The sequence below is a fragment of the Aethalodelphis obliquidens genome, unplaced genomic scaffold (assembly GCF_003676395.1).
Source record: "Aethalodelphis obliquidens isolate GAN/ISIS:26980383/991018 unplaced genomic scaffold, ASM367639v1 scaffold8, whole genome shotgun sequence".
NCBI classification, from domain to species: domain Eukaryota; kingdom Metazoa; phylum Chordata; class Mammalia; order Artiodactyla; family Delphinidae; genus Aethalodelphis; species Aethalodelphis obliquidens.
Window position 1 is genome coordinate 40,435,762 of NW_020837952.1, and position 27,205 is coordinate 40,462,966.

Here is a 27,205-nt window from a genome sequence, read left to right on the forward strand (position 1 = left end):
ACCCAACTCATTTGAACCCTCAAATAGTCAAGATTATTTTGGTGGTGGCTATCTTAGATGAAAAGGAGTCACGTGACAAGGCAATAAACTCCGTATTAGGGATTTGGTTAAAAATCAAACCAACTCACAAAGATAGCCTGAGAACGTAAAGGTTTAGTCTGTGCTCCGTTTTGTACCATGTACTCTCTCCATCAGGCTCCTGCCGTGGAATCTGTGAGCCAGGCCAAGATCCTGAACCATCAGAGAAGGATTCTGTTATAGTCAGGGTGCACTAGGGCTGCAAAGGTTAAAGGCACATCTTTGAAATACAGAGGGCCCTTGTTATTCTTGAGGGCGGTCTCGTGGGGCTTTCTGAAATCCCGCAGCTCCCATTGCTGAATGTTTGGACTCCTGGCTTACACCTGAATCACGTGTTTTGTGGAGAGTCATGTGTTGCCTATGCATATCCTCACTTGGTGACTTTTTTTTTTTTTCCCCTGAAAACACAGTTACACAGTTGGGTCAACAGAGCCAAGTCGAGATGAGAATACGGAGCTTGAGCTCTTACTAGCTGAGTGGTTTTTTCCCCCAGTGGATCTTACATGAGATAAACAACTCTCTGTCATGGGAGCAGGCACACTAAGAATGTGGGGGACTTGTATTCTCTGTGAACTTTATGGTACTTTAAGTGTTTAAGATTCTATTCAGTACTTTTTGGTCACTGATTTGTGTAATGTTTATTATGCTTGCAGATGTATTTTAATCAAGGGATGTGTGTTTTGGAGCAGATGCTGTTTTCTCAGAAGCTTTTAAAGTTTAAACGTGAACATAGGATTTGGAATTGTTGAATTTTGGTGGTTATGAATTTTAGATGAGATATTTTATAGAAAATATTTAGATTGATTGTCATTATAATTACATGCCTTTTTAAAGCATGGTATTATACTGTTTTTTGGGTTATGTTTATAGCCTGATAATGTCCTTTGTATACAGAAGGATATATGGTGATGTCATTCCCCACTCGTCCTCCAAATGCTGCCATAAAATAGTCTTCTATCCTCATTTAATTAGTGGCTTGATTTTAAAACAAAATCATACTTGAATGATCTTAAATAGGAGCCGGAAATGGCGTTTTTCATTAGAGTGCTTATGGGACGTACCTTAATAATGGGGTAAATATTATATGAGACAGTGAATGAATATAATACAACCTTTTATGCATTATGAGTTTTAAATTATGAGTTTCCTTCTTGCGTATTGTGTGCCATCTGATTAAATGTGTATTCTAGTCTTATTTGGAGATAAATCTTCAGTTTTTCAACTGTGAGGAAACCATGGGAATCCATAACATTTTATGTGAATTAATAAAACCACAAAGTACATAAATTATGCTACTAAAATGCTCTTTTGTTCAATATATTTCAAAACTTAAACTGCCTTTAAAATGAGACTAAAAGAGGTGCTTCCCTGGTGGCGCAGTGGTTGAGAGTCCGCCTGCTGATGCAGGGGACACGGGTTCGTGCCCCAGTCCAGGAAGATCCCACATGCCGCAGAGCGGCTGGGCCCGTGAGCCATGGCCGCTGAGCCTGCGCGTCCGGAGCCTGTGCTCCGCAACGGGAGAGGCCACAATAGTGAGAGGCCTGCGTACCACAAAAAAAAAAAAAAAAAAAAGAGACTAAAAGCTTCCTGTTTCAACATATTTAAAATATGGTCATATTAGTTCTTTCAGTAATTTGGCTACAAGTTACAAAAAGTTTATAATGATTATAACTCTCTGGCCAGTATCAGATTTTCTCAAGAGAAAATCACTTGTTTTGGGAGCTACCAACTTAAACTGCAGAAATTGGAATGTAAAATTTCATCATTTGACTGTAAAACATGTTAATCTTTTTCTCCATCTAGGTACCATTTACATTTACACCATTTGCAGAAAACTGATGATCATAGGTCACTCTTCTAAGGTATGGAATTTACCGACAAAATATCTTCCCCTGTAATTCCTGGTTTTCTTAAGACTTTTGTTAGCATTGCATACTAAACAAAGAAAATTTGTGAATAATATAACAAAATTTAGTGAATTTACATAGGTTTACTGTTTTTAGTTTTCCTTTAATATGATCATGTAAAAATGTAGACAATAAAGTATTAATGAGAAGAAAGAATTTCTAAAATTGATAGGTATTTCTCCAGTGCCCTTCAGTCTCTCAAATTAGTCATAACTTGTCAATACGTTACTGAACATCCATCTGATAACTATATCTCTAGGGAGGGTGGCCATCCATTCTAGCTTGCCCAAGACAGTCCTGTTTTATGCCTGTTGTCCTGGAGTAAGTATTAATAGTGCCTACTTTCACTTTTAAAAATGTACTGGTTTGGGTGATAAACTATGCTTAGCCTGTTTATGTCTTGTTATGGAGCTTGGACTGCATTTTGCTCGAAGAGCTGGACTGTACTTATGGTCCAGACACTAGTTGGGTGAACAAACTCTTAAACTATGTCCCAGTTTTGAGCTGACTTTGTTTTACAGTAAGATTCTCACTGACCAGTACTTACTGCTTGGTTTCAGCTCGAGGAAGTGGCTGACACTTTTGTTGACTTCCTTACCATGTTGGTAGCACTTCTGTCTGCAGGAGACATATTTATTCCCTGTGTTCACTGTCCAGTCATTGGAATGTAGGCCAAGAAGGGAATATACTCTCCTTGAGACCATACTTGAGTTCTTTCTGGCATTTGCAACACTACTACTTTAGTCTTCTCAGTTGCATGCAAAACCTTGCTCTGAATATTCTAACGCTCGGGACAGATATTTTTTCCTTATTTCCTCAAAACACAGCCAAGTATCTTAAAAGTTGACAATGCTTAAAAAATAGATAGAAGCAAAGATATTTGCATGCTTAATGGATAACATTAATTGGGTGTTCTCTCTCTCTTTTGTTCCTTGCATTTAAAAGCTCTATTACTGACAGTGACTTGAACAAACTCTCTGCCAGCTTTTTGAGTGTGACTTAAAATGAGGGGAGACTGTCCCATGTATAACGTAAATTTGGCCTACAGACTATTCCAACGATTCTCTATCCAGTTCCAGATGATTTCCTAAAAAGAATTTGCGATCTTCTGTTGCATTTGCTGTAGCAACAAATACTGCTCCGTGGAGCCATCGTAGTTTGGTCTGCTTATAGCATTTGTCTGGCAGAACTTTGAAGGGCAGAGATGTCTGTGCCAACATTTAACTGTTAGTGTTTGTACTTGTTAATGCTGAGAGAATTTTAATTTAACATGATAGTCATCTTAAAATAATTTCTTATTTATACCCTTTGTAAGACATCTTCTTTCCCCCTCATATAACTTGAGTTTCTCTCTGACAAAATAAGGAAGGCCTGAAGGAGGATCGTTCTATGTCCCAATCTTGTGGGATGGGAGTGGGGGAGTGAGGAATGCAAGAATTTGGGGGTGGTGGGTGGCTGTACAGTTGGCACTTTCAGATCAGGGTGAAATTCTTTCAGTTTGTTCAGTATAATAAGTTTCAAGGAAATTAATTTTCACCCTGAAATTCACAGACCCTCAGCTGACGAGTTGATTCCTGAGCCGAGACTATAAATGGACTCGATGGGTCCATTTAATGGGGACAAGCCCTTGGCAGTCCAGCCACGTCTGAATCCTCCTGATTCTGTAGCTACTTTAGAGTTCAAGTCTGTTATAGCAAAAGACAGAAGGAGAAACAGATGTGGAATCCTTAGGCTTTTCTTGATGTCACCCCAGAGCAATCTAAAGTCCTATTCCTATAGGAGCTGGGAATTATGATTACCATTTGTTATTATTATTGAATCCCTACTCTGTGTTAGGTACTGTGCGAAGGGCTTTGCATACACAATAATGCCATAATAGTCTTATGAGGTGGATACCACCACCATCACTGTCCTTTGTCGAATGAATGCTTATCATCTCTATGGTATGCTTCTAAGCGCTTTCACATATTATCTCATTTAATCCTCACACCAGCACTTTGAGAAGGTGCCATCATTACCTTTATCTTATAGACGAGGAAGCTGAGGCTTAGAAAGGTTAATTCGCTCAAGGTCACACATCTAGTTAGAGATGTAGTGGGAGGCCAGAGCCAATGCCACCCTGTACTGCCTCTCAACACCATTAGAATAAGGCGTGTCTGTTGGCATATCCCATGACCCACCGTATTTTGGTTCATCTCTGCAAATGGAGGAGTTGTGTGGGAGCTCCTGATATAATGTTGAAATATTTTCTGACATGACTGAAGGCATCCTGAAGACCAAGACTGGCCAGGGCTTTTCCCCAAATGGGAAGCACTTTTGTGCTGAGGCAGGTCACCAGCATAAGCTTAGCGAATGGAGGGAGGGCAGTTCTCTAAGCCTCTTTCCCTAAAGACATAAGACAGTTTGCTTTCCTTTATGGTAAAAGCAGTAGTTTCTTCTGAGGCATTTACAACTGTAGTATAGTACTCAGCAAACATTAAAGAATTCAGTAGAATCTGTTTATTCTAAGAAAATGTTGATTTCTGTTTTCCCTATTTACCAAATTGAAATAGTTTGGTAAAGTGTGTGGCTTGAACAGTGGTTGTCAGATCAGTCCTCATATGGTTACATAAACTTCAAGTCCAAACTTTGAAATGCTTCTCAGTGTTTTCCCTCAAAGGGTATGAGTTGATATAAATGACGCTGCAGTGCCATCCTGTGGCTCAGCTGATTAATTGTGTGTGTGTTTTTCCTACCTGACACCTGAACCATGCTTTTGCTAGGCTCCTATAATATGGTTTTTCAAAGTTGCTTTTTTTTTTTTTTTAAATGAAGACAATAGTCCTCCTGAAATCGTCAAGTTTTTATTAATAGAAATAATTCAGGGGCAAGAAAAAATGCTACAAATTAAGAGAGGTTTTTTTTTTTTTTTTTTTGGAAATGGCATTTCATCTTTAAAACCTGAATGATGGTTTCTCAGAGCCCTAAGTGGAATGATGGCTTTTCTCCTTTTTGTCATAGTTTCCCTGTTTAGTGGGAAGAATCCTGCTGCACTTGGGAATCCAGAGACCTGAATTTCAGCCCCAGCTCTGTCACTTACAAGCAGTTTAGTCTCTTGGAGTCAGATTAGGTTACTTTTAAGGTCCCTTCTGGCACTAAAATCTGTGATTTAGGGTCTTTGATGCTAAGTCTGAGGCCAAACCCAAACATCATGTGAACAGCTGTTCACTGATGCTATTTTTACTTTGAAATGTGAAATTTCTAATACCAGGAATCCTGAGAACTTTGGAAAGATGTGGATATAAGGGGGGGGGAGTTTATACATGGTTTAATTCCACCTCCCCCCAAAGACAACAACCTGAATGTAAAAATCCACAATAAGATTTCTGTGCAGCAGATACGAGGAATTCAAGAGTTTTGCTGACTGTTAATTCCATATCAGTTGTGTGGCAAAATCAGCAAACAATGACAGCAGCAGCAACGAAAACAGCCATAAAGCGACCCCAGGCCAACTTAGTAGAGATATAGTGTCTAGAACCAGGGAAGGGGAGTTTCCTTTCACTATGGTCTAGTTACACACTTTAAAGGGACTTTGGCAACCTGGAGCAAAGCCGTGGAAGACCAACCATGATGGGAAAGGGAAGTGCAGTCCTGGGAGGTATAGAAGTGCTTGGGGATCTTTTTCCTGGAGAGAGAGCTGGGGGAGAGGGAAGGCTGCCTACGTGCTTTCAGATTCTTGGAAGGCGGTGATTTGCAAGTTGAGGTTTGAGTGGTCTTGTGCTGTTCCAGAAGACATAACTAGGATGAATGCACCAGAGGTGTATCAAGGTTGATTGCATTTCAGATTACAGAAGTTCATGTTTAGAATTGTCTTCTTATGCCACGTGGCATATTCCTTGTTACTGGAGGTGGGAAGTCATGGGCGGGGAAGGTGTGGGACATCAGGTGGTGGTGCTAGTGATGTTGGGGAGGGGATGAAATTAGATAGATTTTCAACCCTTTGATCCTGTGATTACCTGAAGTAGGTCCATGTTTAGCATCATGAACTGAAACTTTTCAATGAAGTTCAGTCAGTCAGTCAGCAGAGATTTGTTGCATGTTTACTACATGCCAGATAAAATTCTGGGGGCTGGGAATACAGTGTGAACAAGACAGACAGGGCCCTTTCCTAAGGTGAACTTGCATTCTAGTGGGATGAGCTTACATTCCCAGCGGATAGCAAAGAATATTACAAGTCTGTGTCAAACCCCGCTTTGCTTCCAACAGCCCCCTTTCCTCTGGACTCAAAATTGACCAGACGGTGGAGAGTTCTGGCTTTTCAGGCTTCTTTTTTCTTTTAGATGTCCGCTGAGCTGCTTGCACACATGTTATACACATTGTCTTTGAGGGCTCCAAAGATGGTAATAGAGTCTGAATGTTACCAGTGTTTCATCTGTTTTTACTGTTAAATGCTTTGTCAATCTGATGGGTTTGCTTTATACCTGTGAAGCTCCTGGACCTTTTTGATGATTTGCCTTTTCACATTGGGTTTGACTACTACAGACTTATTTTTCCTTAATTATTTCCTCAGTTATTGAAGGCTGAATTTGTGATTGGAAGAGGAGCTTTTTTCTGTTGTCCAAATTTATTATCATTATTTTCTTGAGAATCTAGACGACTTGTTAACTCTCCCTTGGTTGTTTCTGCTGACTTTAGGGTTGTTCAGTGAATTCATTGAATAGCACTTGGGAATATCTGCTAGGTACCTGGCACTGCTCTAGGTGCTGGGGATATAATAACAAAAAAGGCACTGTTGTTATTTTCAAAGAGATCAGAGTAAGGTTTTGGAATCACACACAGGAGCATATTAATGCAATTGGATGTGACATATATATGTGTATGTAAGAATCTATGTAAATTATATACAGTGTATAGATACACATGTATATACATACAGTGCAATTACAGGAGAGGCAGAATTGAAGCAAAGAGCATTTCTCTTTACGGATGTTAGCAGAGTCCTCTTCAGCAGCTAGTTCTCTTTCCCCTGCTCTCCCTCCCCCTTCTCCTCCTCCTCTTCCTCTGTCTTTCCCATGCTCCCCCTTCCTTCTTCTTTGTCTTCATTGTCATTAGCAAAGCTAACACTTAGTATGTGTTTACTGTGTTCTAAGCACTTAGCATGTATTAATGAAAACAATCCTATAAAACAGTTACTGGTATACCTGTTTTGCAGATGAAGAACCTGAGGCTCGTGGAGTTTAACTGTCCAAGTACCACTGCTAATAGTGGAGGTAGAGTTTCAGCTCAGTCTTATGGGGAAGGAGAGAACAGAGTGAGCAGAGATGCATATTTGGACCATTAAGATGTTTTGTGGAATGGAAAGTATTTTGGACCAGCTTTAAGCATACTATGCAAGGTCAAGAGTAATGGGGGTGGGGTGGGGGAAGGCAGGGACTAGGTTGTGCCCTATAAATGCCCTATAAAGGAAGCAGCCGCATAGCACAGGGAGATCAGCTCGGTGCTTTGTGACCACCTAGAGGGGTGGGACAGGGAGGGTGGCAGGGAGACGCAAGAGGGAGGGGCTATGGGGATATATGTGTATGTATAGCTGATTCACTTTGTTATACAGCAGAAACTCACACAGCATTGTACAGCAGTTATACTCCAATAAAGATGTGAAAAAAAATGCCCTATAAAGGGTTTGAACTTTGTTATATAGACAATAGGGAACCATTGAATGTTTAAATCACAAGAGTGACACAACTCAATTTGCATTTTAGAAGGATAACTCTGGTGGATTAAGGAAGATGCTTAAGGAAGCGGGGTATTTAAGAAGATAAGGAGACAAGTGAGGAAGTATCCCAATAGTCCTGGGAGACTGCTTTGTTAAGGCTGATATTTTCCCATGGATAGAATTTAGAATTTGATATTCTGAGATACTTTGCTCATAGATTCTTATTTCCATCCCAGTAATAGTTCTAATAGCAATATGTGGAGCAGAGCCCAAATTTCTTCTAATATTCAATCAAGTGAAGGGCAATACAGTCCATTTACCGTTTGAAATTTTATTTTTTTAAAATTTTTATTGGAGTATAGTTGATTTACTATGTTGTGTTAGTTTCAGGTATACAGCAAAGTGAATAAGTTACACATATACATATATCCACTCTTTTTTTTTAGATTCTTTTCCCATATAGGCCATTACAGAGTATTGAGTAGGCTATACAGCAAGTTGTTATTAGTTATATATTTTATAAATAGTAGTGTGTATGTGTCAATCCCAATCTCCCATTTTATCCCTCCCCCCTTATCCACTGTTGACCATAATTTTTCTACATTCATGACTCGACTTCTGTTTTGTAAATAAGTTCATTTGTACCCCTTTTTTTAAAGGTTCCACAGATAAGCTGTATCATATGATATTTGTCTTTCTGTGTCTGACTTACTTCACTCAGTATGACAATCTCTAGGTCCATCCATGTTCCAGCAAATGGCATTATTTTGTTCTTTTTTATGGCTGACTAATATTCTGTTGTATATATATATCACATCTTTATCCATTCCTCTGTTGATGGACATTTAAGTTGCTTCCATGTCCTGGCTACCCTTTGAGGTTTTAGAATATTTTTTTTTTGGCTGCGTTGGGTCTTTGTTGCTGCACGCAGGCTTTCTCTAGTTGTGGCAAGCGGGAGCTACTCTTTGTTGCGGTGCGCGGGCTTCTCATTTGTGGTGGTTTCTCTCTTGTTGCAGAGCATAGGTGCATAGGCTTCAGTAGTTGCAGCATGTGGGCTCAGTAGTTGTGGCTCGTGGGCTCTAGAGCGCAGGCTCAGTAGTTATGGCACATGGGCTTAGTTGCTCCGCAGCATGTGGGGTCTTCCCAGACCAGGGATCAAACCTGTGTCCCCTGCATTGGGAGGCAGATTCTTAACCACTGCGCCACCAGGGAAGTCCCTAGAATATTTTCAAAGAAAGGAAAATATTGACGAAGTTAACTGCAGAATACATTATCATCAAATAGTGTTTCCCAGTTTCAAATAGTGTTTTCCAGGGCTTTATGGGAAAAATATGTCCAAAAAGGATTATCACTGGGATTGTGGGGAAAAGTTCTTTAACTGTAGATAGAATAGCACAAGAGGCTCTTACATATATTCCAACGGATGGGCCAATAACAATGGTGACCCTTCCCCCAAATTTTGTTTCAGTTTGTACCTTCGGAATAATTACACTGGTAATAGGCATTATTTATGGATGGCTTACAATTGAGTCAAAATCATCCTAGTGTGTCATGTACATTATCTCCTTCCCATAATAGTACTGCAGTGATGTGCTAAAATATCCATTTTATAGATGAGAAAATTGAGGTCTGGAGAAGTAAAATGACACAGATACTAGGTGTCAAAATTGGAACTGAAGCCCAGGTCTTTTTGCTTCTAATCCTGGACCGTTTCTGCTAAGTATCACAGGCCCCAGATTGTAAGCCTTTCCTGTTTTTCCCTACCCTGTTATGCCAGTTTATTTTCAGAATAATACATTGGTTTGAGACCAGCTAATAACAATTGCATTGTTGGAATTAGCTCCTGGACTACTGTTGACACTTGATAAATGTTAATAAAAATAAGCTGAGTTCATAGGATTTTAGGAGCTAAGAAGGAAGACATTCTAAAATGGTTAACTTGAGATTTTGAGTTCTTGAGATAATTCTTTTACTTTTAAATGCTTGTTTTTTTAATTGACTCATTATTTGTGGTATTTTTAGTTTAAGTAGTCAGCAACTTGGGCTCACCACTCATAATTTGATAACATTAAATGAAAATCGGCATTATTAGCTTAAAATGAAAAGACATTCTATTGTGCCCTTTTTCTGTCTCAGGCCTTGGAATATCTCCTGTGGGCCAGTGTATGTATGGAATCCTCGGTCCCACTTCTGTCCATCAGGTACTTGACGTGGAGAGCTACTCTTTACACCGCTGTCTGTCAATGCTACTATGACTGCCAGGCTGGTATTCACGGAGAGGTACGCTGCTTTTAACTCTGAGGATGCCAGTATTTAAAAATACAACATATTCAGCATTTTTTTCTTTAGATGAGCGGCAAGAAAACAAACAAGCAAACAAACAAAACCCAAAGAATTGCAGTGAAGCAAAGACAAAAGTCCCAGGCTTTATTTGCAGAAATTTGCTTGACTTCTCCATTCTGTTGGTCTCTCACATCACTTCCTGTTTCCCCCTTTATTCTCTATTCAGTTCTACCGTCTTCACTCCTTTTCTGAATCAGATCTCTGATATCTTCCCTTCCTTATTGTATTCTTGTATGCAAGCTACTTTCTTTCCCTGTTTAGTTACTGTGTTCCATGCCACCTACCATCCATTTGTCTTGCTTTTCTCTGCTTCCTACTACCATTTATTTAGTATACTCTATTTCTTAGTTTTCCTCTTTTCCTATGTATATTTTTGATTGAATATTTGAACTATAACTTAACTGGTTGGGGCTTCTATTGGTCTATGCCACACCTCTGTGCAGATGACAACAGGTACTCTCATTATGGTATGTGGTACTTGGCTTGTCAGTGGATGGGGTCTTGGTGAGAATTAGAAACAGGCACCCTTTCCTTTGGGCGAACCTGTCCCTGCACCAGTGTGCATAGCTTGGTGAGTACAGGGTGGGTTGGATTTCAGCAGGAGAACAGCTTAATACAGCCCTTGTGGGATACTTTTTCTAGCCTAGGATACATTCTAGAAACTGCTCACCATACATGCGTAGTTTTAGTGTACTAGTGATGGCATGTTTCTATAGCTATTAAATTTATCAGGGATCGAAATGTTTGCAGAGTTTTGACCATTTGATTCCTATTGGAATTTTTTCTTACTGGAAAATGTAACCCTTTATGTTACTATTGTGTTCTAGAAGCATCTTCATGAAAACTCATAAATTATAAAGTACTTCAAAGAACTAGTAAAATAAATTGCATGAATTGAACTTGTTTTGCTGTTATTGCTAAAGAATTATAATAATGGTGAACTGATTAAATAAGCTAGCCTGCTTCCTTTCCTCATATATTAATAAATACTTCCTATATGTTGGGTACTGGAAATCCAAAAATGAATAAGACCCTTTAAGGACCTCACAATTTAGTGGACAGTGTGAACAATTGAATAGATAATACAGCTTGTTTTGGTAGAAAGGTTAGAATTTGAGAAGAGCACTGAGGAGGGGTGTGTGTGTGTGTGTGTGTGTGTGTGTGCGCGCGCGTGCGCCTGTGTGCGTACGTGTGTACAATGCCAGAGGAGTGATCGTCTATATGAAGCTGCTGTTTAGCCCAGAATTTGACTTTCCTTACTTTTTGAATTAATTCATAAAGTTAGTATATCCAACATTTTATTAACTTTAGATTTACAGAAATTAGTGGTGCTTCTCGGAAATGATTGACCGGATAGCTACCATGTTCTAAAGAATCAGCATCAGCATAGAGTTTAATTCACCAATTAAATCAAACGTCTGGGAGAATAAAACATACTGTCTTGATACATTTTTAATCACTATACTCTAACTTACTATGAATTAAATTTATTTTAATTGCATGTAGGCATTTGCTCGGCGTGCTTTGGCTAAAATTGATGAGTTAAGGCAACTGGAATTAATGAGTTCCTCACAATCACAGGAAGAATCCAGAGGATATTACAGAGAGGCCACGATAAAGGTATAAAAATGTCATGAAATAACAGAAATTTACTGTACTCTACAAATGATTAAGTACTTAATATTAGTAGTTGAGAAGTACATCCCACTGTTACTTCATATGTAATTCTTCTTTTTGAGGCAGATGGCAGTCATGATCTTCAAAAGGGGAGTATTTGAATCTAGAAGAAGAAACAAAAGCTTCTTTAGACCAAATATAAGAGCTAACCTAAGGGAAGCACAAACTGTAAGTCTCAGAATGTCTTCTCTGTTTTAGACTCTTTTTGCAGTGCGTTTGTGTTATACCTCTCTGTCTTTTAAGCCTAGACACTAAGTATTAAATCCTGGCCCCTAATCCCTGCACCAGTGGCAAATAGAAGAATGCCTTCCCAATTTGGACACGGCCTTGCTTCATCCCTTTCTCAAAGCTTTTGTACCTTCGCACAATCCCAGTTTTGTAACATGAAAGGCCAAGAAGCTGAAGAGCCTGGGAAAGGTTCAAATGCACAGGCTTCTGAGTGGTGCTGCAGAGGCCTTTTGACCACTTGGTGTCAGCTTCAAAGGCATTGAGGATGGAGAAGAGGTGGAGGCACCTTTTCTTATCAGCTTCTGGTTTCACCTTTGGGAGCGTTTAGGGTGTAGGTTATACTGGAGCAGCAAACAACCCCCATGTCTCAGTGGCTTAAAGCAATTTATTTCCCACTGGAGTCAAACATTATTATAGTTATCAGGAGCTCTGCTCATGACCGATGCTCAGGGCCAGGTTGAGGAGCAGTCCTCATTTGGAAAATTGCCGGGTCGTTCTGCCAGAGGGCACCTAAGAGAGCTCTGGAGGACCTCACACAGGCAGTGATGCTCAGCATGGAAGTGACAGCAGCCTCCTTTCTAACATATTCAGAACTCCTCACATGGCCCCTCTTGGCCACAGGTGTGTTTGGCCAACAGCACTAAGGGCTCCCAGGGAGAGGAGTGGGACATAGATATGCCTGTGGGATCCTCTGCCCTTTCTCCCTTCTGCCTTTCTCCTTCTCCCACTGTCTTCTCCCTGGCCATTCTGAATCTCAGTGTTCCTTAAGTCCCAGCTCTGTATTTCTTTGAAGTGTTCCCTGATCATTCTAGACAGTTGTAAACTCTCTTGTGAGCTTCTTTGGGACTGAAAATGAAAGTGAGGGGGAAGAAGATGAGCACTTTCTGACAGAAGAGTAGTAGAATCTCAGAACCTGGAAGGAATTTTAGAAATCATTTGGTTCAGTCCTTTTCTATTACAGACGGGGAAAATAAAGCCCAGAGTATTTAAGCCAGCTGCTGGCGGCACCGGAACCAGAACCCAGGTCTCTAGCTCAGTGTATTCTAACTACTCCAGTGACTGCCATTCTCTTTCCTCATTTCTTCTTACAATATTTGAGAGGAATTCTTTTCTTTTTTTTTTTTTTGCGGTACGCGGGCCTCTCACTGTTGTGTCCTCTCCCGTTGCGGAGCACAGGCTCCGGACGCGCAGGCTCAGCGGCCATGGCTCACGGGCCCAGCCGCTCCACGGCATGTGGGATCTTCCCGGACCGGGGCACGAACCCGTGTCCCCTGCATCGGCAGGCGGACTCTCAACCACTGTGCCACCAGGGAAGCCCTTTTTTTTTCTTTTTTCTTTTAAATAAATCATATTTAAATACAAATATTTGGACATGGTAGCTTTCTATTGCTACTTAGTGTCTCTGAGATAAATTGAGTACTGATCCCAGGCATGTAGTTCGTACCTCCTTTCAAATCATATCCCTTACTGACCAGTAGTATGTAATTGGTGGGGGTGGTAGCTTGCCAAATTATAGACAGTTCCTTGGATGAGCTGTTGAATAGCCTGCATCTGATATTGTTAAGTAGTAATGCTATAGTGTTCGTTAGAGAGCAGGAGGCATATTTTGCAGAATGTTCTGCTTTAAATTTATGAAATCGTTTTACTGTTTCTACAAACGAAAGTATTTCAGTGTGCGTTAAATCTATTTTACAGAAAATTTCTGAGTTCATAGGACAGTTGTTAACTCACAGTGAATCATTTTGACTTTCAAAGGATTGTTTTATAAGACTGCTAATTCAGACTTCTAGTGATTGACCATTTAGTGATTCATTCAATACATATTTTTAAAGTACCTGCTCTGTGAACAAGATACGTAGAGGTTACCTTCTAGTGGAAAAATTACATAATAAATAAGTAACTTATAGCTTGTGATAAGAATTAAGAAGGAAATAACGGTGGTGATTAAATGAGTTACATGTAAAGCCCTTAGAATGTTCCTGGCACATGGTAGGTCCTCAGTTGTATGAGCTATTACTATTTATTTTTCATTCATTCATTCAGTAGCCATGTATCGAAGGCCTACTGTGGTTCAAGAGTGGTGGCACATGGAAAAGATGAAGTCGAAGTTCTTTCTTTCTTTCTTTGTTTCTTTCTTTCTTTTATTTATTTATTTTTTGGCTGTGTTGGGTCTTCATTGCTGCACGCAGGCTTTCTCTAGCTGTGGCGAGCAGGGACTACTCTTCATTGCAGTGTGCGGACTTCTCACTGCAGTGGCTTCTCTTGTTGCGGAGCTCGGGCTCCAGGCGCGCGGGCCTCAGTAGCCGTGGTGCACGGGCTCAGTAGTTGTGGTTCATGGGCTCCAGAGTGCAGGCTCAGTAGTTGTGGCGCACGGGCTTAGCTGCTCTGCAGCATGTGGGATCTTCCCGGACCAGGGCTCAAACCCGTGTCCCCTGCGTTGGCAGGCAGGTTCCTAACCACTGCGCCACCAGGGAAGCCCTGAAGTTCTTTTTTGAATGGCTTTGGAATAACAAGTGGGATTTGATTAGACAGGGAGAAGGGGGGAAAACATTCTAAGTAAAGGACAAGAGCATGAACATAGCTTGGAAGCAAAAGTAAGCAACGACTTTTGGTGAACAGTGAGACAGTGAGAGACTGAGCTTGAATGAAGTGGATGTATTATGTTGGGGATTTAACATAATACATCTTATGGCACCGATGTCATGGAAGCCATGGTGTTTAGGGTTGGAACTGACTGCATGGGTTATATCATTCAGCTTCTCATCCATCTTGACAATTTAAAAGATGGTTTAGTATACCCTATGCAGTACATGTACCAGGATTTGTCTAATATTTTTTATTACTAGTAATTTAGTTGTTTTCCCATTCTTTGCTGTTATAAATATTGCTGTAATCAACATCTTCAGGTATATTATTTTTTCTTTCTTTTATTTCCTGTGGGTAAAATTCAAGGTATAGAATTTGAATAATGTTAGACAAACATTTTTATTTCTCTTGATATATATTGCCAAATCGATTTCCGAAACAAGTACTCCAAGGTGACAGTCCACATGTACCAATTCCACCACAAGCTATTATCATTTTGATATTATTATTTCTTAATTTAAAAAATAATTCAGTTTTCATAAAGTGGCTTGTTTTAACTATTATTTTGATCCAACTTTCCCTTATATTTGTGTTTACTCTTTATATTTTCTTTTCAGGTGAATTATCTTTTACAGCTTTGACCATTTATCTACTAGAGATTTTAATTTTTAAAATGTATTTGAATAGGCTCATTTCTTTTTTCATTATGCCTACAGTTTTTTTTGAATTTTATTTTTTTATACAGCAGGTTCTTATTAGGTATCTGTTTTATACATATTAGTGTATATATGTCAATCCCAATCTCCCAATTCATCCCACCACCAGGCTTATTGTTTTTATAGAGATTAATATTTTGCTTGTCATGCTTGACAATCCAGTGTTGTTGTTTTTTTTTTGCGGTACGCGGGCCTGTCACTGTTGTGGCCTTTCCTGTTGCGGAGCACAGGCTCCGGACGCGCAGGCTCAGCGGCCGTGGCTCATGGGCCCAGCTGCTCCGTGGCATGTGAGATCTTCCCGGACCGGAGCACGAACCCGTGTCCCCTGCATCGGCAGGCGGACTCTCAACCACTGCGCCACCAGGGAAGCCCCAATCCAGTGTTTTTTTAATTGTGTTTCCTTTAAATATTTTTTTGTAGGTCTTTTAAATATTTATATTTTAAAATCTTTTGCTTGTTATTCATCTATAGCTATGATAAATCTATAGCTCTAGTTCACTTTTTGCTAGTTTTTCTAGGATATTTTAAAAAACAATTTCACTGTAATTTATTTACGTTTTACCATTTCATTTTGAATACTTCTAATTATTAGAAAGTTTATTATGCTGTTTACATATAATTTTTTAAAGCTCTGTTTTAACCCATAGCAAACATCTTAGAAGAAACCCTGGCGTCTGTTTGTAAAGCAGGAGAGGGCAGGGCATGAAGCTTAAGCTTTACTGAGGTTTTTAACATGTCAGTTAACCTAAGGGTTGAAAGCACGTGGAAGCTAATAAGCAGGGAAGTTTTTGTTTGGGGAAAAATAGTCCAAAGCAGCTTTATCCCTGCTTTTGCTTTTCCGTCTTTCTGACTTTGCCCCAGGAAGAGGAATGAAGCAAGGAAATTGTGGGAAATATGGATATCCTCTAACTGGACATGGATTCTAGAAAAGCCAGCTAGAGCTACCTTTCTTGTTTCCTGGTAATCTAAGTACAGAGAACAGGTCATTTGTCAGAGAGAAGACTAAAGTGTGGAGGCAGGCCATCTGCTTGGGGTGAAATCATTCTGGGCCGACACAAAGCACAGTGGCTAGGGATTTGCACGCGGCTCTAACTGGCTCTGGCTTACTTGTATACAGCTGGTCAACTCTTTTTTAGAGTTAGCTACCATAAGACCTGTTATTTATACTATAAAATAGTGTTTCAAATTTGGGTTTGGGGACCTTCTGCACTAGAATTACCTCCAGTGTTTACTAAAAATGTCCCACCCAGACTCACTGAATCTCTGGAGATTTGGTCTGTGAATCTAAAAAGAGCTCCTGAGAGATTTTGAGGCAACCAAAGTTTGAGTATCAGTTCCTAAAGGCTGTCATGGAGGTACTACAAACCATATAGAGACTGATGCTGCCATTTATTAATAAACAGCCTTTTTAGGCTGCTCTGGAAACACAAACATATAAAGAGATGGCAACGTTTTTGATGTAATGGCAGCATGACATAAATAAACTTTAATAAAGTCTGGAGTGACACCTCAAAAAATGAAAACCATAAAAGCAGCCATCTCTCATCCACAGACCAACCACTCTCTCTTCTAGCGTTAATGAAGCTCACCTTACTTGTCTTCGCCTTATACTATCAAACATCGCGGAACTTTAAAAAAGGGAGCTGTATTTTTTTTTTTTAATTCCAGTTGCCGTGGCCACGTACTGTCACAGAACAGTTGTTGGATGAGATGTTTGATAGCACTGCATCCCGGTTTCTGGCTGTCTTGGAGGCTCTCTCTGACTCAAATCGGCGAACACTACAAACTGGACCTGTTGTTACAGATGAAGTAGAAGTTCGTGATGTTGTCTCAGAACTGTTTATAGCAGGAAAAGAACTTTTAATAAGTAAATATGTTGTTAAAATAATATTTTATGGTAGAACATGAATAACAAAAATTTTAGCATGGTAGTCCATACCTAAGAAACTGATACCGATTTTTACTGATCTTGAATTCAGCAACCTTGCTAGACTCAATGGATAATTCAGATAATGTATTAGTAGATTTTCTTTTGGATTTTTTATGTATACAATCATATGATCTGTGAATAGCGACAATTATGTTTCTTTCCAATTCTTAACCTTTTAATTTCTTCTTTCTTGCATTTCTTGACTTACTTTGCACTGGATAGGCTCTCCAGTAAAACATGGGATGGAAGTGGTGATAGCAGATATCCTTGTCTCATTTATAATCTCAGATGGAAAGCTTTCAGTATTTTATCATTAATTTTGATATTTGCCGAAGGATATTTTTAGACACCCTGTTTGAGATTAATGAAGTTTCTTTTATTCTTGGTTTAATGAGAGTTTTGTATGTTTTTAATCCTGAATATTTGTTGAATTTTATCAAAACCTTTTTTATGGGTTTATTGAGATTTATTGAGTTAATCGAATGGATTTGTCTTTTATTTCTATTAATGTGGTACATTACATTGATTGCTTATCTAATTTTTAATTACTCCATATTGTTGGAATAAACTTAATCTGGCAGTGAGGATTATCCTTCTGATATATTGCTTGATTTTCTTGCTAGTGTTTAATATTTCTGCTTCTCTGTTCATGAGAGAGATTTCCTTTCTTATAATATCCTTTTTGGGTTTTGCTCTCAAGGTCATGCTGGCCTCATAATAAGAGTTGAGAGTTCTGCCCTCTTTTTCTATTATCTGGAGGAGTTTGTGTCAGATTTGTGTTATTTCTTCTCAAATGTTTGAATTTGCTGGTGAAGGCATTTGGACCTGGAATTCTCTTTGTGGAAATGTTTTTAACTATGGATTACATTTCTTCCGTAGATATAAAATGATTTAGAATTTCTTTTCATTTTAAAAAAATCTTCTGTTTGGTAAATAGTACTTTGATTTTATCTGTATCTTAAAATTTTCATAAAATTGTTTGTAACATCATCATGATTATCTAAGTGAGCTTAGGATGTGCGTGTGTGTGTGTGTGCACCCATCTGAGGGCAAGGAGCCTCTGTGCCGCAGTTTGGGCTCATCTTTTCCTCACAAGGAAGGTACGAGATCTCAGAGGAGAATTCTCTTGACTTCCTTCACCCACACCTGAAAATTTACCTTCATCCACTGTCTGTCATTAAAGTGGAAGGAATGTTCCTTCTCCTCCTCTTTAGGTCTTTGGGCCTAATCTCTGCAGACTGCCCTTCATCCCTATCCAGCTTCCTCCCCTGTATTTCTTCCTCTTGTTAGAGTCAGATTTATTGAAGGAGTTGTCTGTTTTCACTGTCCCAAATTCTTTTCTTCCTGCTTGTACTTGGCGGTCTTCTGTCATGGACAGAGAGTGTCAGGGATAACCTCCTTATTGTTCAATTTGAAAGTCAGTGTTTTTCTTCCCTTTGCTCTCTGTAGTATTTGTTGCTGTTGACTACTCCTTTCTCTTTAAACGCTCTCCCTTGCAGCCTTTGCTCCCGCGGCCCTTCTCTTACTTGTTGGGGTTCCTTGCTGCTCTGTCCTAGGCAGCCGTCTGTTGCCCATTTACTGTGGATATGTAATGATGACTCTAAAGCTATACCCCTATTTGAGATCTCTTTTCCGAGCTCCCAGTCTGTAATCTCTAGCTGTCTGTTTCACTAGTCAACTCTTGCTAATCCTCTCTTTTTGAGATTCCATGTTCCTCCCTCTGGGGTGGCCTTCCCTGACCGACCTCCTACTCCAAACCTCTGTCCGATGCCTTTCTTTCTTGTCCACACAGCGCCAAGATATTTGCCCCCTAAGATTCCTTGTTGCTCCCACCTGCGTGCGAGCTCTGTGAAGGTAGGGGTTGTGTTTGCGTCTTTTCCGTTGTTTACCTAGCCTGGCAGTATCTGACATTTAATACTTAGTAAATATTTCTTTGCACAAATGACATCCAAACCCCTCTCTTTCTTTTTCTAGTGTCAAATACCAGTGCAGATGGCATGCTTGATTTTCCAAAGTCTTCTCTTTTGGAACTTATTATAAGAAGGAAAAATGTTATTTCTGTGGATGCTGCTGTAAAATTTATAAAACTAGCTTTTACTTATGAGGAGTGGAGTTTATTTGAATCTGCAGCTGGGCAGCTTATTGATTTTCTCCAGGTAATATATGCAAAATAGTTACTTTGTTTTTATTTTATTAACGTGACACTGAAGTAATTAATTGTGGGATATACTTTTCTTAGAGGCAGGATAATCCAGAGTCAAAGAAAGCAGAGAAAGATTTAATTCTTCTTCTTGCAATAGAACCTTTAATCAACGTAAAGAGAAACAAAGGTTTGATCTTTCCCCTCGAAAACTACAAAGGAAGTCAAGTTAACGGTAAAAAAATTGCTCTTCATGGTGAGTATTTATTTGCATTTTTGAAAAACTAAGATGACTTTATATGCTCTCTACAGGTGAGGTGAGAGAAAGAATGTTCAAGGCAGAGGGAGCAGGAAGTGTAAAGGCCCTGAGTGAGAGTGTGCTTGATTGTTGAAAGAATGGCAAGGAGGCATGTATGGTTGGAGTGCGCTAGTGGTGGTGCTGGCATTTGAGAATGCGGTAGGAGGTGAGCTCAGGGAAATAGCTGGGTGCCTGGTCTGGCAGGTTCCTAGGCCTTGTAAGGATGCTGGATTTTATTTTGAGTCATGGTTTTGAGCAGAAGAATGAGGCTCTACTTAGCTGCTACCTTATCAGTGAGAGGCCAGCAGGGCAGCAAATCAAATCTATCAGTTCACTTTGGTAAGGGAAGGTTTGGTGGTCTCCTCTCTGTTTCCAGCATGCAGAGTTTTCCATTCTAAAACTTTTTACGTCTTAAAAGTCATTGTGTATATAATTGAAAATCTGCAGCCTCTGTTTTTTAGAGAATTATTTAATCCTATACTTTTATGTTTTATCATATTCTTAGCATTGAATGGCTGCTAAATTGTGGTAAATAATTTGTACCAAGTAACGATGCTTTTTTTTTTTTCTAATGGTTTCTGAATAGATACCTTTGTTATTTTTATTTCAACTGCTCTATCTGTTTTAATATTATAAACCTTCTCAATTCCATTATGGACATAGTTGGCATACAGATTGCAGATTAATGAAAATATTAATAGTCCATTTTAACTGAATTAGAGCCTACTTAGATTAGTTTTCATACAGAAGCATTTAAAGTGTCTTATTGATATACTATTTGCCCAGATATCATTTATGTCACTTTTGTAGAATTTCTGTGTTTCTATGCCTTTTCTATTTGAAATTTTGTGACGAAATTTTTTGTTTCATTTTCCTGTATTTTATAAATTGAGATACTTCTGTGAAGACTTGTGGATATTCAGAAGACATTTTCCATTTGGCGGCAACCTTGTATTCCTGTGTCTGTGGCTCTCCACAGGTGAAAAAGCTATTTTGGATAATTTGTAATAGTGTCAAAGGAGGCTCTTTTACTTAATTTAAAGCCAGATTTAAAAATCACAGGAATTTCACCTTGCTGAAATTCTGTATTGTTTAATCATTAGAAGAAGAGATCAATTTATACCCTGACTTGTAATTTTAAATTTGTTTTTATTATTGTCATCATTTTGGGTGTCAGTCTCTTCCTTCTTGGGAAATTCCAAGGCTAGCTATATTTCTTTTTTTTTTTTTTTGCCAGATTTATTCTTAAACTTAAGACTCGTTCTAACATCTATTTTCTCTAACATATGATTTTCTTATTTTTTTCTTGTATATATGTATAGTTTTTCTTCTTTCTTGCATTTTTTTAAACATCTTTATTGGAGTATAATTGCTTTACAATGGTGTGTTAGTTTCTGCTGTATAACAAAGTGAATCAGCTATATGTATACCTACATCCCCATATCTCCTCCCTCTTGCTTCTCTCTCCCACCCTCCCTATCCCACCCCTCTAGGTGGACACAAAGCACTGAGGAGGTTAGCTATATTTCTAATGATGAAGGAAATGAGGCAGTGGTTTTAGTGAGAGTTAATATTCTTAAAACACTGCCTTCCAGTCCCTGAGTACAAAGCCTGGTTATTATTTGGAGTCACTTAGCACACAATGGCCAGTATTTAGAAATGATGATTTGTGGGTATGGATATTTAAGCAAAACTAGTATAGTACTGGTTTTAAACTGAATTCCAGGGACCGCCCCCACCCCCGCCCCGAGCTTCTCTGAGGCTCCTCAGGAGCCAGCTTTAGGCCGTAACACCCTAAGCTGTTCCTATTAGTTTTTGAGATTCTGAGGGAGTTTCCTTTGAAAATTTGGTTTTACTGCTATAAAAAAATGTTTGAAAACCACAATTATAGAGCACTATATTAACTATTGTTCAGGTAAGTGAAACACAGTAAGGGACTCGAGAAGTTCCACTCTTATAATATTTTCTATTCCTTCATTTATTAGTTTGTTATAACCTGTGACAGGTGTTTAATTTTTGAAAGAAAGGTATTTGATAGCAAATATACTTATTATCGTGGGCAAACCAAACCAAAAAATTCCAATCAAGGCTGAAAAGTGCATGAAATTTTCATCTTTCTGCTTTTTAAAAAACCATGTGTATCTTAGTTCAGTTCAATTCAGTAAACATTTTTTGAGCTCTGTTATGTTTCCAAGCACTGTACTATGGTCCTGCATATGTGAAATAAGTCTTAGAGCTGCCCCAAAGGAGCTCGAGGTTTGATATATTTTAATCATAAACTCATTATCTTTCTAGTTCATATACAGTGAATAACTTTATTTTCCTTTTGGAAAGAGCCAAAGTAACTGAACTGAGAGGAGATATACTTGATTTGGGTCATCTGTTGATATCCAGTGTGATGTTCAGTTTAGTTCCTTCATGTCTCTCTTTTCTTTTTGTCCATAACCTTTCCCAGCTCCCCATTCCCTTTCCCCTTATTAGTTTCTCCACCTCTCCATTCTTTATTATTATTTATTTATTTTTGGCTGCGTTGGGTCTTTGTTGCCGCACACGGGCTTTCTCTAGTTGCGGCGAGTGGGGACTACTCTTCATTGCGGTGCGCGGGCTTCTTATTGCTGTTGCTTCTCGTTGTGGAGCACAGGCTCTAGGCGTGCAGGCTTCTGTAGTTGTGGCACGCGGGCTCAGTAGCTGTGGCTCATGGGCTCTAGAGCTCAGGCTCAGTAGTTGTGGTGCACGGGCTTAGTTGCGCCACGGTATGTGGGATCTTCTTGGACCAGGGATTGAATCGTGTCCCCTGCCTTGGCAGGCGGATTCTTAACCACTGCGCCACCAGGGAAGTCCCTTCTTTATTATTTTAATACCGAAATTTTAAAAAGAAAGAAGTATATACACACTTCAAATCTGGATGAAACTGGTAGGTTTACATAACTTGCCTAAAAGTATTTGGAACTGTTCTTTTTAGAGAGGTCAAGTAGCCTAGAGCAGTTAAGAGTGAGGTCTCTAGAGCTAGACTTCTTGGGTTTGAATCCTGGCTCTGCTACTTTCTTTCATTTTATCTTATGAAAAACCACTTCATCTTGTTGTGCTTCAGTTTGCTCATCTGTAAAGTGGGGATGATAGTAATAGTACTCACTTCATAGGTTGTTATGAGGATTAAATGAGCTGGTATATGTCTTAGTCTATTTGAGCTTCTATAACAAAGATACCCTAGACTGGTTGGCTTACACAACAAACATTTATTTCTCACAGTTCTGGAGGCTGAGAAATCAAGGCGTCATCTGCCTCCTGGTTCATAGATGGCTGTCTTCTTGCTGTGTCTTCACTTGGCAGAAAGGAGTCTCTCACTCTCTTTCTGGGGTCCCTTTTATAAGGGCACTATTCTCATTCATGAGGGCCCCACCCTCATACCAGTTGCCTCCTAAAGACACCTCCTAATACCATTGCTTTGGGAGTTAGGAATTCAACATAAGAAATTTGAGTTGACACAAACATTCAGTTCACTGCAATAAGTATAAAGCTCTGAGGATGTTGCCTGGCACACATTAAATGTTGTTTACCTATATCTCTATATCTTACTGTTCTTATCAATTTACTTTACCACTTTTGTTTTCAGAATGCTCAGCCTGATAAAGAAATCGTTGTGGACATGATAATGTTCCTATGGCAGAAGTGCAAAGTAGGAATTCAGCGGGTCAATGTGTCTGGAAATGACTATGCAAAATTCACCCAGAAAATCAGTACTAATAAAGTATTCCTTTTTGTTTCTCTTCATATGCTTTTTGTTATTGCTAATTTAATTTGTGATGCACATTTCAAACCTAAATTTTCCCTATTTACCCACCCTCATAATTATCAATACTATTCTTTAAATGTAGTGGTGAGTGAGCCTTTCCTTTAAGTGTATTCCCTGCACTTCTGCCTCAGTTTAATTTTGGGAAGCAGGGAGGTGTTTCAGGTTTTTCAGGGAGGAGTAAATACAGTATGTTTAAGGTTATATGAACTTGGATATATTCATTAAGAAGGTTAATAATAGAAAATACAAGTAAGGCATTTCAGTTTTTTTGGTAATAATATCAATAGTATATTTTTGAGCTCTCTCCTTTGGAAAGGAGAAAGTAGAACAGGTGACTATTATAACCTGGAAACTTAGGAGAGAATATTTTAACAGTAACACAGTCTTCTATGATTCTGAGGCCTCCTAAGATTCGCTACGTAAGGTTGCATGGGCATGATTTTATCATATAGTTTAATAAACTAATGATGTGGGTGCATAAATGTTGTTTTCTCATTTTAGCTCCCAAACTGTGATGGCTAATTTTATGTGCTAAGCTTTGGGGTTATAGACATGAAAGACAGCTTCCAAGGCACCCAGCATGGAACTTGAAACATCCGCTTCCCCCTCACTATTTTGGATGCCTTTGATAGTGATCTTAACCGCTGCTTTTTGAAGGGAGAATGAGAATTTTGAAGATACAGATAATCTTCACTGATATATATATATATATATTTATGTATAAACCATATGATAAATTTTCCATTATGGCTATAGATATGCAGACTATAAGCTTAAGTAAATCTTCTTTGTGAATTTATATCAACAGATAGATCATTAAATATCATCTTATTAGGATTATTGATCTTTATATTACTTACAATTAAGATCAACTAATAAGGAGTACCTGTATAGTATTCCATATGATTAGAAGATGGTGATTTCAAGGAAGTACTAAGTTTTACAAAGTGTGACTCTTTCTACAATGTAGCTACTTTCAATTGATTATACTGTGTATTTTCTCTTTTTAGTGGGTTTATCTTCTGTGGCAGATAAATGAAATAATTCACTGCTATAAAATGGAAGACATTGAGGTGGTGGTGGTGGCAGAGGTCGCATTACGATTAAGTGAAATATTGGAGTCTTTAGGAAACCCAAGAAGAAAATTTAAAAAATTTCTAGGTAAAATATTGAATGAAAAAATATGAGGTCATTAATATATATATACATATGAATATATAAGTATAAATCATACTACTGGTTAACATCTGTTTATGGAAACTAGGCATTTCAGTATTGTGCTTCAGTGATGATGTATAATCAAAGATAGAAATGATATAGGTTTGACCAAGTTGATGTTAAAAAAAGATCATATGCTCTGTGGTTCAGTGGCAGATGAAACTCTTTGTGTCTTGTCTTCACTCAGATGTTTCCCTTCTCCGTTCCTCATGCCCACCTACCCCTGTCTCTCTCCCTCCCCCATTCTTCCTCTTTTCTTGTCTCTCCTCCCTTTTATCCTACTCCCTCCCCTTCCATTTCCCACTAGAGTGATGCTTCATGAAGGAAGAGAGCGTGTTCAGGTCACCGTTTTATCCTTGGTACCAGCACATTGCCTGACACAGAGGAGGAGCTCAGATGAATGTTTGTTGAATGAATCCATGGCCTTCTACCTTTTGTCTCCTTTTTAAGTCTCTCTTCTGATTCCCTCCTTTGAAAATTCTCCTTCTTTCTTCATTTATTCTGTTGCCTCTCTTCTTTTCCCTTTCTTCTTATCTTCTTCCTCTGTTTGCTCCATTTCCCACTCATTCTCCTCCTCTCCCTGTCCCAACCCCTTCCTGCCATTATTCTGTTCTCCTTCCAGGAGGTGACTTCTCTCAGAGGATTGGTCTGCCCTCCTCTTTCTTTCTTCTGCCTGTGGTTGAACCCCTGAATTATCTGTTTCATTAGGTAACTCCCATATAGAAAATGAGGTGGGGGAGACATGTGGGTGTCTACTTTCCCATTTCACCCCATTTACAGAGTGTGTATGACGTGTGAGGGATTTGGTAATAATTACTGTAATAATTGTTTTCTCAGAGATTTGCTAATCTGGCTCTGCCTATTCTCGGTTGTTGAGTGCAGCTTTGCAGATGGAATTTGACAGCCGTAGTTCTCAAACTTTGATCGGTATCAGTATCACTTGGGAACTTCTTAAAAATTCTTATCATACTTCGACTAGCCTGGACCTTCCTGGTCTTCATTAGCTTACCAGGAGATTTTGATACACGTCAAAACTTGAGGACCACTGGTTAGAGGTCTCTGGCTATCTAACACTTTCAGTGGCTTGAAGTCATGTTTTTGATACATCCTGTCTTAAAATGCTTTTCCCTTCTTAAAAACTTTTATTATGTAGAATTTCAAATATAGAGAGGTGAAATAAGTCACTGAGTATGCATCATCCAGTACCAATAATTATGAATATTTTGTTAATCTTATTTCATCTCTCCTGACAACACTTTCTTTTTTCCCGGAGTGTTTTAAAGCAGACATTATGTCATTTCACCAGCAAATACCTCAGCATATACACGTGTATGTGTTGTGTGTGTATGTGTTGTGTGTTGGTCTATCTATCTAACAGATAAGGTTTTGTTTTCTTTTTATAAAACCACCATGTTACTGTTATTACACCTTACAAAATAAGTAAAAAATTCCTGTGTCCCTGATTGTATTAAAAATGTCTTAAGTTGGTTTGTTCCAATCAGGATCCAAACGTTCCCACACATTTTATTTTCTTATGTGTCTCTTAAGTCTCTCTCTCTAACCTGTAGCAGTTCCCCCTCTCCTTACTCCCGAAGAAATTGAATTATCCCCCTGTAGGATTTCCCACATACTGGATTTGGCTGTTTCTATTCTTGTGGTGTTGATTAACTTGTTTCTCTACCTGGTAATTAGATCTACCAGGTTGCTTGTATTCAGGTGATACATTTTCAAAAAGTATTCTTGCCAGCATCTTATATTTTTTGGGCGAGCATACTTCATGCATACTCCCTATTGCATTGCATCAGGAGCCATGCAATGCCTGGTTGTCCCACTTGTTATGATGTAAAGATTTACCGGTGAGTTCAGGTGTTGTCAGCTTGACTCTTTTCCCAGGTTGGTTTCCCCAGAAGCAGATTCTGAGACAAGGAGTTGAGTGTAGTAGTTATTTGGAATGTGATCCAGGGAAGCAGGGTGGTGGGGTGAAATGAGACAGAGAAGGAAAGGAAGCGAATACAAGGTACAGGAAGTTCATGAGAAGGCTGCTGTTGTGGGTACAGGGCTTATTCCCACGAGGGACCTCTAGGAGACTGTATAGAACATGCCTCAGAGAACTGGGAGGTTGTGGTATTTGTACCTTTATCTGTCATTGGTTGAAGGCTACTGGAGGAGGGGTAAGTAAGCCATGAGGGGCTTCTAACTTCTGTCATTCCATCTGCATTTATTCTATTGATACCTTAAATGAAGAACTTACTTCATCGACTGTTTGGTTACTCTGGTTATTTTTGATTATGTGGTAGGTTCTATATTTGCTAAATATTTTGTAAAAGTAATTTAAAGCCTTAGATGATCTGTTCTTCTGGGGAAGATTTATGCTTGCTTTTACCAGATGCATGAAGGCACTACTACTCCAGGGTCCCATTATTCCAATTTGAGAGATTAAGATAATTTAAAGCTGAGATGCTCTTTCTTCGACCTATTTTCAGTTACTCTGACTCCTAGGATGTGGCCCCTTTTGGCTTTTCACCCTTGGTGGGCCCTGGATACCAGTCTCTGTTGCTGTGTTCTCCTGGACTCTCTTCCCAAGATCCGGAGGTTACTT

General features: G+C 39.0%; 1 protein-coding gene across 1 annotated transcript in view; it reads left to right on the forward strand.

Moving 5' to 3' along the window:
* The window catches only part of CFAP54 (cilia and flagella associated protein 54), a 302,505-nt gene that overhangs the window by 25,374 nt on the left and 249,926 nt on the right, over positions 1-27,205 (forward strand). Inside the window, exons 5-14 of the mRNA XM_027107250.1 lie at positions 1,882-1,940; positions 9,814-9,957; positions 11,527-11,640; positions 11,764-11,865; positions 16,896-17,094; positions 19,132-19,313; positions 19,397-19,553; positions 20,489-20,574; positions 23,209-23,343; positions 24,399-24,549. Coding sequence (XP_026963051.1) covers positions 1,882-1,940; positions 9,814-9,957; positions 11,527-11,640; positions 11,764-11,865; positions 16,896-17,094; positions 19,132-19,313; positions 19,397-19,553; positions 20,489-20,574; positions 23,209-23,343; positions 24,399-24,549 — 1,329 coding nt within the window. The remainder of the gene's footprint in view (positions 1-1,881; positions 1,941-9,813; positions 9,958-11,526; positions 11,641-11,763; positions 11,866-16,895; positions 17,095-19,131; positions 19,314-19,396; positions 19,554-20,488; positions 20,575-23,208; positions 23,344-24,398; positions 24,550-27,205) is intronic.